Raw genomic sequence first — 13445 nt, 5'->3', positions numbered from 1 at the left:
CTTTCGGCAGGACTGAAGAAGTCTTTCGGCAGGACTGAAGAAGTCTTTCAGCAAGACTGAAGAAGTCTTTCGGATGAAAGACGAAACGTTTCTACAATTTTTTTATTTTTATTTTTTGGACGTCCAGAGGACCTGACTTAACATTTTTAGATATTTCTACCTGGATTATTGAGCAAGCATCAGGATAAAATGAAAATTGTTTCATTTAACAAAGAAAGAAAAAACAGGTTAACATTTTAGGACAAAAAAAACCTTATCAACAGTATGTTTTAATAAAAATAATATAAATTATATGAAATATCAATGTTTGTGACAGCTGCTTCAGGTGATTTTACATGGGTTTTAATAAATAACTCAAAAAACAACAATGTAAAGAAGGTGCAGTGTATAAACGACTGACTCTGGACAAAATGTATTTCTGTTGTTAAGGAAGAAAAAAGATGTACCTTCAGGTATTTTTTGTAGTTGTTGTAAACAACCGCCAAGAAGACGGACATGAAGATGTACGTGTTGATGAGGATGTACACGATGAAGAAAATGATGAAAATAGTGCTGGAGTTGTATGCTGGCATCCTGCCAACAGGAAGCAGCAGAAAAAACAGATCAGCTCAACTCTTGGCTCAAATGTTGCTACATCTCAGCAGCTTCCCTTCCTCTGCAGGGACATTTGTTTTAGGAGAAGGACCAAAATGTTCCCTAAATGTTAATATAATTAACACAAACATACATACATTAAGATAAATGTGTATAAACCACACATTTAAATCCAAACCTTACATCTTATGTTCCAAGAAATATTTGTCTCAATTCATCAAGTGAATCTGTTGGAACATAATGCAAAGCCAAAACAAAATATTCAAAATGAACTGTGCACAACAGGAATGATTTCTAACATTTATCTACTGGAAATTAAGAAAAAGGTGGTTGTAGGTTGAATGACAGAAAGTGCTTCATTTGGTTTGTTGAGAATGTTCTTGTTTGAGAAACAATTCATGATAAAAGAAACAGGTCCAGTTTATTTCTTTCCAGTTTGTGGTGGTACAATGTGAAATGTTAATGTAGTTTTAATTTGTTTAGAAATGACCATTCTAGTACGACTACTTCAGATTAATTCAGATAAGAAAAATAAAACGTGTCTGATTTTATTTTTTTTAATATAAAACTGAACCATGGTGCAAGCAGAAGTAATCAGCCTCCAAAACCCAAAACTAACAATAACCTGCTTGGCAAAGACACTAGATGTTTAGAATGAAATGTTATATTTCAGTCAGCAGCAGGAATAAGTTTTGAATACAAAGATGTAAAATGAGAAAACTAGTTACAGATCCAACATTTTTCAGTCAGGTCATCTGGACAGTTTCTTTTTTTTGTGCTGAAACGTTTCACTTTCGATCCAGAAGGCTTCATCAGTCAAGTAAACACACAACAAAACTGATTCTTCCCCCAACAGCTTACTCCAAAGTGGAACAAACCAGTTCTGCTTGTGATAAGATGGTCTCTTTGGTACGCCCCTCCTCCATTGCCGGCCCTCTTTCTTGTTGACAGTCTTGTCAAACTGGTTGAAAACAAACAAGGAAGAGGGCCGGCAATGGAGGAGGGGCGTACCAAAGAGACCATCTTATCACAAGCAGAACTGGTTTGTTCCACTTTGGAGTAAGCTGTTGGGAGGAAGAATCAGTTTTGTTGTGTTTCCTTCTGGATCGAAGGCGAAATGTTTCAGCACAAAAATAGAAACTGTCCAGATGACCTGACTGAAAAATGTTGGATTGTACACCTGGATTATTGAGCATGGACTTTGTTGTTAGTTACAGATTCTTCTGCTTCAAGCTGCTCATAGCTCCCACTTTAGTCTTAACACTAATAAATGTTTCTCAGAGCTTCAGTACAAACATTTAGAGCAATGCCTAGTTTAGTTAGGACGATTTACAGGAAATGAGAAGGGGTAGAGGCAGGGCAGCCGACTTGGGACCAGAAGGTCGCGGTTCGACTCCCAGCCATTCCCACATGTCGTGGTGTCTCTGAACAAAACACCTAGTCCCTATTTGCTCCCCAGGTGTCCACTGCTCCACCTGGGTGTACCCCAGGTGTGATGGGTTAAAGGCAGATAACTCATTTCATCATCAGAACATACAATGGTTCTTAAAGTAGGAAGACAAATGTAAAGAAGCGCCAGATAAACCTAAATGGCTAAAAAGAACAGAATGTCTCGACAGCGGTGTTGGTCCGACAGTGCTCGGTGGTTGAGTCAGGAAGGACGTACAGTGTAAAACAACCGACAGATCTCGGCGAGAGTTAGCTCGCCGTGGCAACACCTGAGGACGGGAGCAGCTGAAAGAAGAAAAGTAAAAGTATGTTGGCAGGATGGATGCCAATATAATTTTTTTTTATTTCGGCTGCTCCCTTCTTCAGGAGTCTCCACAGTGAACTAACTCACACGAAAACTTTATTGTTTTTACACCGGATGTCCTTCCGGACACAACCACAGACCACCGAGCTACCACAGCCCTCTGTGTGGAGCAGAGAGCTGCAGTCTAGGGTGCCCGGGGGAGCAGATGGTGGAGGTTAGGAGCCTTGCTCAAGGGTCCAGAGTGGAAGCAGGTGTGGGTGTTGCAGCTTTTCCATCCACATTTTTGATGTTGTCGGTCCAGGGAGTCGAACCGGAAACCTTCCTATCACAGGCTTGCCTTCCCTAACCACTGTTCCACCACTCCCTCCAATATAAATTTTAAAAACGAACCCAAACAACACTGAAACTTCCCAGCAGCCATCGCTGTCAAAGCGACAGTTTAATGAAAGTTGTTGGTTCCTCACATGATGTCGGGGCTGTTGGCCGTCGTGACGAGGACGTACAGGTCAAACACAATCTCCAGGTAGTTGGTGAAGTATGGAAGTCCCTCTATTGTCCTCAGGTTTCTGTGGAGAAAAATTATATATACACGGTATGTATAACTCAAAAACATTCCTGAAAATTTATTCAAGTTTTATTAAAAGCAAAAAAAACTGTTTTAATAAATAATGAAGTTTTGGAAGCAGCTTGGTATTTTACTCCTTAATTTGAGAAGTTTTGCAGTTTTTGTTCAAATATCAGGCAGAAAATACAAATATCTGTACACAACTACTGCAGTTCATCTGGCGACTGTTTGAGAAGCTGTTCAAATAAAACAGTTTAGACATTTGTTCCTTTAAGTTTTAAGACTTTTTGCAACTGTTTTAGATGAATCCAACATGCAACTTTTTTTAACTGGAATCACAACAAAGGTTTGCTCGATCGGTCACCACTCGGGCGTGAGGATGGCGTCAGCGAGCGGGCTCTCAGCAACGAAAACAGGAAGTAGGATTTAAATACATAAATGTGTCCTTCAGTTCAAAAAGCCAGAATGTCTGGTGGGCGGAGATCAACAAAATAAAAAATTGCAACTCTTGTATAATTTAGCTGTAACGAGGAGGCCGTCTTACCGTTTGCCCAGCAGCTTGAGGGCCATGAGGGAGAAGACGAGGAGGCTGAACATGAAGAGCAGGAAGACGTAGAAGATCTGAGGCAGAGCATTCCGGATGCTTCTGAACGCTCTGCGGAGCTGAACACAAACAAACAAACATGTTGCTCCTCTCTGCAGATACAAACGCTCCGTCCTTATCCACATGAACACTAATGAACGATGCGTTCAGGCGCCATCAGCTCGTAAGCTGAAGCACTTTGATGTTTAGCAACAGGAAGTTTCATCCAAGCACTCCAGAGTTTGAAGAGCAGAGATAAGATGAGCAGAATGCAGGGATCTGAGCATGTTTATGATGCAACATCCATTATCTGTGGTTCACATCATGAAATTCGAAGGTCATGTTATCAGGATAACGATTTAAAGTTTGCTTTTATGTAATTACAGTCTATTTAAGAATCCTAATAACTCATCCACCCATTTGGAGCTCATCATGTGCCTGACTGAAGCTTCCTCATCAAATAGCATCCTTTGCATTTGAACGTTTCATAAGGGTAAATATGAGTGGCCAAAGGTTTTTCATAAATTCAATATAATTTTGAGAAATTAAAAAAATGACTATTGTATATTACGCCGTACACGTCGTACCGTCTTATAAGTCGCATCAGTCCAAATATGTCTAATAAAGTGGAAAAATCCATAAATACATCACATCTATTACACGTCACCGCCCACAACCTGGAAATGTGGCCGGTGTGTCAAAAATCGATTGGCTGCCAAATGGTGGCCGCAGGAGCATGCACGGGAAGATTTTAACAAGAATTTAACAAGATTAACACTTAAAAACAATTATTTGTTTCCTCGACATTATAGTAAATATGTGTCTCAGTTGAACTTTTATTTAATAAATGCACTGAGGGTCAAATCTGCTGCATTTTGTCGGGCGGCACAGTGAAATGAAGCTGATTTGATGTTTGCTCCAGGCGAGCTGGACGAAGGTGGCAGGCTATGGCAAGCAATTGTGTCAATTATAGCCACTTTTACTTATTACATGATACAATGGCATGCCATACTGCTCAAGTGCCATTTAGTGGCTGAAAATGGTAGTGTTCAATATTTTCAGTCAGAATGAGTGAAAACGGTCATATCTCAGCCAAAAGCTGGTTTATAAATATGGGAAGAAAAACATAAATAAGTGGCTTTGGCCTATAAGACGCAGGGTATGCAAATATGCAAAAACCCGCAACTTATAGGACAAAAAATACAGTACGTAAAATGTTAGATATTTACAAGTTCAATGTCTTTAAGTCAGAGAAAGGATGTCAAGTGACTCCTTTAAAAATCTTATTTTACAGAAAATGACAAATTATGGTAGATTTGTCTCATGGAGGCATTCAAGGTGAGATTGTTGCACCTTGTTGACATTTTTACACTACTGCTTGTAACACACAGAGGCAGGAAGGTCAAAGTTCATGCACGTCTACAGTCACATGAACAAATAGACGGGTGTGCATGAGTGACCGTTACCTTGGTGGAGGCTGCCCCTCCAGAAATGCAGCCAGAGTGCAGTAGTCCCTCAATACTTCCAGGTTCCACTTTCGTGGACTCACTCTTTCACGGGTTTTCAACGTAAGATTGTACGACACATGATTGGCTGATTGATGGAGTGAGCTGCACGAGCAGCATGGATTGTTTATTTAAAATAAATTATGTATAATTTAGCACCTGCTGCACCTGTGAGCTGTACTTTTTGTTTGGTGCGCTGTGCTTTTTAAGCGCTCTCATCTCTGCCAGACCGTCTGATCGCCTCATGCTTCAAGTATTCAGCATTTTTGTTCCTGACCTACTTCATGACATGGGTTCCTCACCTTTAGTCTGCTCTGCCTTCAGACCATGATTCCAGCTAAACCCTCGGATAAGTTTTGCTTTTCCTGCCTCTGTGTGAATGGCCCACGCTTGTATTTTTGACCAGGAACTCTCACCCGGACTCTAGGTGTCGAGCGCTCAGAACCGAGCTCTGAAGAGTTTGTCGGACCTTCCAGGTTACGCTCGCGTATCACGTGATCCGTCCAAACCCTTCCCTCTGACGTCGTCGCAGCTCCGGCTTCTCCACCCGTGATCAAGTTCTACAGAGTCACAGCTGACTTTCTCCTCCTGATAAAACTTTACATATTTTTTGTTCACTCGTGCGAGGTTGAATTTCCGAGTCCCTGTCACAATTCATTACACAGCAAAAGAGTCTCTTTAGCTTTTACCTAAGAAGAACACAAACTCATTGTCCAGAGCAAATTAAAGTTGTTAAAGCCGACCAGGTTCAACATCATCTTACAACTTGTGTCTACCATCTTAACTCATTACAACTAAAGCAGAGCGTCAGTTAGGGTCAATTTGTTCACCTGGATAAAAACAGTGGATTGTGAAGAACTGTCATGGCTGACCTCCAACCCAACATCTTTATTCAGCTTTTAATGCGTCTGAAGTTTTACATTTTAATTCCGACTCCAATTTAGGCTAACGTTTTCTTTGATAAATATATTACCTTCAGCCAGTAAGAACAAGATCTAATCAAACCTCAAGGTAAAAGTAAAAGGTATGTTCCTCTGCCTTCATGATGCCTGTTGCAGTTCCCTGAAAGAGGTCCTGCAGAACCGAACTACTAAGACCAGAGAAAAGGAAGCACATAAAACAATTTCCAACAAGGTCAACAAAAAAGCAGTCAACCTGCTGATTGTTGGATTCTGGTTCTTACCTGCCGTCCTTCTGTGACGTTGACCAACAGGAGCGGACGCAGGACTCGAGACCAGCGGACGATAGAACAGTTGGCAGCTGTCAGAGCTCCGTAGATGATCATGTCAACAAGAGTGAGCTGCACGGTACAGACGGGAACAAACAGGCTTATTGTTGATTACACTCGCAGTTTAAGGTGATAGTGAACTGGGCTGAGACTGATGGAGACTAGCTGGCAAACAGAATTCACGATGGAGTCTCGAAAAAGTCTTGAAATGTTCAAAAGGATTCTCAGTTTCCTTGTGTGTGTTGCAGAGACTCTGTCTTTTTGATTGAATTTGAAACGTTCAAAACGTTTTGTGCATCACATCATCACTAAAAATCAAACAATTCTCAGTCAGGTCATCTGGACAGTTTCTTTTTTTTTTGTGCTGAAACGTTTCACCTTCCATCCAGAAGGAAACCGTTGGATTGTATACCTGGATTATCGAGCATGGACTTTGATGGTTTTGAATCACTAAAAATAGTTACATAATTATTGAAGGTATCTCAAACCATTCTTAATAAATCCAACATTTTTCAGTCAGATCATCTGGACAGTTTCTTTTTTTGTGCTGAAACGTTTCGCCTTCGATCCAGAAGGCTTCATCAGTCAAAGAAACGCACAACAAAACTGATTCTTCCTCCAACAGCTTACTCCAAAGTGGAACAAACCAGTTCTGCTTGTGGTAAGATGGTCTCTTTGGTACGCCCCTCCTCCATTGCCGGCCCTCTTCTTTGTTGACAGTGTTGTCAAACAGGTTGAAAACAACAAAGTCCATGCTCAATAATCCAGGTATACAATCCAACATTTTTCAGTCAGGTCATCTGGATAGTTTCTTTTTTTTTGCGCTGAAACGTTTCGCCTTTGATCCAGAAGGCTTCATCAGTCAAGGAAACGCACAACAAAACTGATTCTTCCCCCAACAGCTTACTCCAAAGTGGAACAAACCAGTTCTGTTTGTGATAAGATGGTCTCTTTGGTACGCCCCCTCCTCCATTGCCGGCCCTCTTTCTTGTTGACAGTGTTGTCAAACTGGTTGAAAACAACAAAGTCCATGCTCAATAATCCAGGTATACAATCCAACATTTTCAGTCAGGTCATCTGGACAGTTTTTTTTTTTTTTTGTGCTGAAACGTTTCTTGTTTTGTTCTTTTACGTTCTCTGTTCTGTTGTGTTTGTGTTTAAAAAATAATAAACACCGAACAAAATACATAATTTTCTGAGTCATTTGTGGAGCACAATCTTCATATGCAAACAACTACAAGAAAAGCTCGTGTTGCTCAAAGAATTATTAGAATAAAATTCAGAGTATCACTGCGTTGCTTTCAGAGCCGTCCAGCTCTGACCAATCTGTGCCTAATAAAAAGAGCCAACAAATGTGTTGTGGATCATTTTAACTGGATTTAAAAGCCACAGAAAGACATAAACAAGTGGTTGGGAGCAGCGGTGGCTCAGTGGTCGGTGCTGCAGTCTTGTAGTCCTGAAGCTGCAGGTTCATGCCCAGGTTGTGTGACCAAGGGTCAATCCATGTCTCTGTCTGGCATAAAACAACCGTCAAATCTTTCATGCAACTGTGGACTTGTTCCAAAAGAAAACGAGGATTATGGCTGTAAATAAAGAGTTCAGCAGGAGCTCATTATTTTAAACGAAAGAGTTCCTCAAAGTTTCACAGTCACCAGGAAGCTCGGACGCTTTGAAGGCGCTGACTTGACAATATTTCTGGCTCAAGCCCGTTTCACAACAGCAGGCAGAACGTCTCCTCAGCACATTTTGACTGTGCAGCTAACCGACAGGAACTCTGCTCAGCATTCTGCAACTATTTCAAATTCACAGAGGAAAAAAAAACATGGACGTTCTCCAGAGTCCGCAGAGTGAAAATCACCAGCACACGTCATCCCAGATGTTACACGTTCGCTTCCCTTTCATCCTTTACAGGGATCTTTAAGAACACCATGCATCGAGTAAAGCACATGCACACAAAATATAGGCACAGAACCAGACCGCACCTACAAAGAGGTTGCTCAGGTTTGTTGCTACAAGTTGGATTTCAGTGGATAAACTGCAAGTGGACAGCAAAAACACTGCGCCATTACTTTGTTGCGCCACCTCTGGCTTCAGAACGTCTTGCACTCTCTGAGGCAACGGATCACAACCAGGATTCTTCATTAATCCAGCTCCACTGCTACTCTTCCCAGATCAAATGCGCAGGTTGGAACGGTGACATTGACTACTTTATTCATTTCCACCAGTAACCTTGAACTGGATAGAGATCCGGACGTTTTTCAGAGTCAGAGTCAGAGTCAGAGTTTCTTTATTGTCATTCGCACCTCATGTGGTACATGTGGTGGAGCGAAATTATGTACACAGGGTCCCAGTTACATCCAACAATAAAATGTATAAGAAAAACAGTGATAACATCTAAGATATGAACTAAGAAAAACATCAACTAAATATACACTAAGCACTCATAACATAAAACATTGAACATCACCACAAACATGAACATGAGTCTGTGAGCAGATGTGCACGCATGAACACATCAACATTGAAACAGATCAGCAGCAACATGATATGGTTTTTCACAGTGATTATTCTAGTTAGAGATTCATGAGTCTAACAGCCTCAGGGTAGAAGCTGTTCCTCAGTCTAGTGGTTCTACACTTAATGCTCCTTAACCTCCTTCCTGAGGGGAGTGGGGCAAAAAGTGTGTGTGCTGGGTGGGTGGGGTCCTTCATGATGCAGGTGGCCCTCTTCCTGCATCTGGAGGTGTAGATGTCTGTGATGGTGGGGAGACTGACTCCAACAGATTTCTGTGCAGCCTTCACCACTCTCTGCAAAGCTTTTCTTTCTGCAGCTGTGCAGCCTCCATGCCACACATTGATGCTCGAGCACAGGATGCTCTCCACTGCACACCTGTAGAAGGAGGTGAGGACTGAGCTTCCCAGACCAGCTCGCCTCAGCCGTCTGAGGAAGTAGAGTCTCTGATGAGCTTTCTTGATCAGGCTGGTGGTGTTGTTGCTCCAGCTGAGGTTGTCATTCATGTGTACACCCAAGTACTTGTAGCTGGAGACCACTTCCACCGCAGATCCTCTTATGTTCAGGGGGGTGTAGGTGTTTTTGTTCCTTCTGAAGTCCACAATCATCTCCTTTGTCTTCTTCACATTGATGTGAAGGTTATTCTCTCTGCACCAGCTCTCCAGGTGTTCCACCTCCTGCCTGTAGCTGGACTCATCATTGTTTGTGATGCATCCCACCACCGCTGTATCATCTGCAAACTTTACAATGTGACAGCCTGGATGGGTAGCTGCACAATCATACGTGAGCAGAGTAAACAGGAGGGGGCTCAACACACATCCCTGAGGAGAGCCAGTGCTGAGGGTTATGGTGGAGGAGGAGAGGTTGTGGATCCTCACTAACTGTGGTCTGTTTGTTAAAAAGTCTAGTACCCAGTTGCAGATGGAGGGGCTTAGTCCTAGTGTGGATAGTTTGTCCATCAGGGTTTGGGGGATCATGGTGTTGAAGGCGGATGTGAAGTCCACAAAGAGCATACGGACGTAAGAGTTTTTCTGCTCCAGGTGGTTGAGTGCAGTGTGGACCACAGAGGAGATTGCATCCTCTGTTGATCGGTTCTCACGGTATGCGTACTGATGAGGGTCCTCGTTGATGTTGATGGTTGTTTTGATGTGAGTCATGACCAGTTTTTCGAAGCATTTAGCGACTATCGGGGTGAGGGCCACTGGCCGATAGTCATTCAGACCAGTCACTGTAGAGCTTTTTGGGACTGGGATGATGGTGGCAGTCTTCAGGCAGGTGGGAACTGTCTCCAGGGTAAGTGAGGTGTTATAGATGTCTGCTAGCACTTCCCTGAGCTGATCAGGACATTCCTTCAACACTTTTCCGGGGATGTTGTCTGGGCCAGTTGCTTTGTGCGGATTAATCCTCCTGAAGGTACTCCTTACTTCTGCTGAGGTCACGCTGAGATGCTCTTCATCCGGTGGTGAGGTGAGTCTGGTGCTGGGTGGTCTGTTCGGGTCTTCAAAGCGTGCATAGAACTTGTTGAGGGCATCAGGCAGAGATGGGTCTTTGGGACATTGTTCACTCCTTCCTTTATAATCTGTTATGCACTTAATGCCCCTCCACATGCTCCGAGGGTCTTGTGAGATGAATTGACCCTCGATCCTCTTTGCATATGTGGCCTTGGCCCTCTTAATACCAGCAACCAGCTCTTTTCTTGTCCTACTCAGCTCCTCTGAGTTTCCAGACCTGAAGGCAGTGTTCCTGGCTTCCAGCAGGGTACGCACCTCTGCATTCAGCCAAGGTTTTCTGTTTGGGTAGCTTTTAACATATCTGATAGTGGAGACTGTGTCAGTACATGTACTAATGTAACCCAGTACTGAGGATGTGTATTGGTCAAGATCAAGCGAACCTCCATTTTCAGCAGCTTCTCTGAAAACCTGCCAGTCTGTTCGATCAAAACAATCTCTCAGTATGGGGCCACTGTCCTGGATCCAGCATTTAACTTTCTTTTGTACCGGTCTGGAGCGTCTCAGCGGGGGCATGTAAGCAGGAGCCAGGAAGATTGAGATGTGGTTCAGGACATGCTGTTAACATTGTATATCTTTCTTGAAGGAACGTTTTCACGTCCTTTGCCCGATGGCAAGATTCAGAAACATCTGGAAAAATGACGCGATCGTTACCAAACATCCCATCAATTGATGGAACAAAGAGAAGGTCCAAAATTACACTTTGGCATTTAATGGAGATGTATTGACTGCCTGACAGGACACTTGCAGTCAGTCACAGTCCTTGGCTGATTATAGCCCACTGTCGACTTAGATTTGTTTGGGTGTTTATGTCTTTCATTTGACTTTTCTGTACATAAATTTAATTACTTTTAGGTTATTTCTTACAGATCACCCAGTTTCTCATTTGTTTCTCGTTTGTTTTGTTGTTCTTTTATTTTCCTCCAACACATTTGCATTGAGATTTCTATCTTGGTGCTTTGACGTTTTCCTTGGTCCAGCAGGACGCTTCCCTTGGACAACTTTCTGATTTTGTTTGTTTGCCTGAGCTTAGACACAGCTGACTGAACACAACAAATATCTTATGCAATATTGTGTGATGATTTATTTTCTTCAAGTTTCAAAACCTTCACCATCGTTTCAACAGCTTGTATCAAAACTAGATCGATATATTGGTAGGGCCAATATTACAGGCTGATAAGTGTGTTTGGGGGCGTATCGGTATGGTGGGTACATGCAGAGTACTTTCAAGTCACGGCCGTTCACTTTAACTTTCACTTTCAGTACAGCCGAAGCAAGGAGCAATACTGTGTAGTGTATTTTGCTGAAAAGAGCACGGTAAGTTTATTTTAACTGATCTGCAAAATAAATCAACAATAATTAATTCTCTTGAATCCTCCAACTCGCTTGTCTTTAGCTACGTGCCACTCAAGTTAACAAGCTAACGTTTAGCTTACCTAGCATAGGCTATTTCCTTGTAAAACGTTATCCAGAGCAATAAATCTAATGTAGCAGTAAATATACATCAGTGTTAGTAACTTTATCCTTGTTGTCCTCAATGAAATGCATCGTTTGTCTGAAATCTTTACTTCTCTACAAAATAAAAACTCTGCTGTGGTCAATAGTAATTAGACGTTCACCATACGTTGTTGAAACAATTAACAGGGAAGGTGTTTCTTTGTTTAATTTATATTTTTGTAACACACGTGATAACTTTATGGTGAATAGTGGAGGACAGAAAATGTGAATGCACGTTAGGAAGACTGTTTTTATGACCAGAGCACCACTTGTAAACCTTCTGTGGGACTATGTATAGTGTGGATCTGATTAGCTTAGCTTCATGGTCGCTAACAGCTGCTCTAAATAAACAAGCCCCGCTCCACTCGCTGTTTCCGATTCGTGAGGGTGAACAAAGCGAAAACATCTTCAGCCATTTTATTGGTTATTTGCATTAGCCTTCCTCTCCCAATATCAGCAATAACCAAAATTTCCACATCGGTCGGCCTCTAATCCAAAAAATACTATCACGTGATAATGTTTGAGGCTTTGGACGTCACTGTTGCTTCACATCACTTTTCATTGGAAAAGACCAAATTTCACTAAAAATTTAAAATCCATAAAACCATGATCGACACAGAACACGATGAAAAGTGATTCTTTGGAAGAATCTGTCCAGTGGACCTGACTCAACCTTGTTCGATTCATCTAACTTGATTACTGAGCATGCATCCAAACTTGGTGCATTTTGGCAATTTTTAGAAAATGTGATTCAAAGGTTAGCGATCTATTTGATCTTATTCCACCAAATAAAGTTTAGTGTGCTCTAGGATCTATATTTTCTGTTTGAGTAATTGAATTGTGTTTTTCTTTTTTTTTAAGGTTTCATTATCACAACCCGACTTGATTCTTGTAATGCACTTTATGTTGGGGTCAGTCAGGTCTCCCTTTCACGTCTCCAAATGCTGCTGCTCGTCTCTTAATGAGAACTCGTAGGTTTGAGCCCATTTCACCGGTCTTGTCCTCACTTCACTGGCTTCCTGTGCATCACAGGAGATATATATTTTAACTCTCCTGTTGACTTATGCCTAATTGGTCTTGCACCTAGGTGAAACAGAGCTTTCACAGCCATCGGCTGATTTACACAGCTTCATTCTGAGTGTAACATCAACTTACCGTAGTGACCACAACAGGTCCAAAGACCAAGTAGAGCAAGCCAAAAAGCAAAGAAAAACGTACCCATACAATGTCTTGTAATCAAATGTAATGAATAAAATCATGACAAAACAGACCTTTATCACAAAAAAATGCAAAATAAAACAGTAGTGGGACAAACGGACAATTCTGAAATTCATCTCTTCTGAAAATATCGTCTTGAACTTTCTAATTCTAATTCAAGTCCCGTGAGGTTCTGATTCAAATAAAATAAACAATTAATGTGGACTCAGCTAAAACACCTTTTAAAAACACTAAAAAGACAGTTCATGAAAACAAAGCTTCCTACCAGCAGAATGACCATGATGCAGATATTTTTGGGGTCCTTCCAGAACTTGTCTCGAGGAATCACCTTGGCGTAGTGAATGAGTCGAAAGGTGAAAACAAGCACACACAGCAGCTCCACCAGCATGGTGGCCTGAAAGCACCAGAAGACAACACTGATCCAACACACGGCAAGTCTAAAGAAAACATTTTACAAAAAAAATAATCAGTGTAAACATCACT

At 41.8% G+C, this 13445-nt stretch overlaps 1 protein-coding gene across 1 annotated transcript in view; it reads right to left on the bottom strand.

The window, feature by feature from the left end:
• The window catches only part of tpcn3 (two pore segment channel 3), a 69786-nt gene that overhangs the window by 25626 nt on the left and 30715 nt on the right, over positions 1-13445 (bottom strand). The window contains exons 4-8 of the mRNA XM_037689904.1: positions 13228-13356; positions 6184-6300; positions 3457-3575; positions 2812-2913; positions 447-573 (exon numbers count right to left, since the gene is read on the bottom strand). Coding sequence (XP_037545832.1) covers positions 447-573; positions 2812-2913; positions 3457-3575; positions 6184-6300; positions 13228-13356 — 594 coding nt within the window. The remainder of the gene's footprint in view (positions 1-446; positions 574-2811; positions 2914-3456; positions 3576-6183; positions 6301-13227; positions 13357-13445) is intronic.

This window comes from Nematolebias whitei, chromosome 16 (genome assembly GCF_014905685.2).
Source record: "Nematolebias whitei isolate Nwh7 chromosome 16, NemWhi1, whole genome shotgun sequence".
NCBI lineage: Eukaryota > Metazoa > Chordata > Actinopteri > Cyprinodontiformes > Rivulidae > Nematolebias > Nematolebias whitei.
The sequence above is the reverse complement of the archived record's forward strand: the minus strand, read 5'-3'. Positions and strand labels throughout refer to the sequence as shown.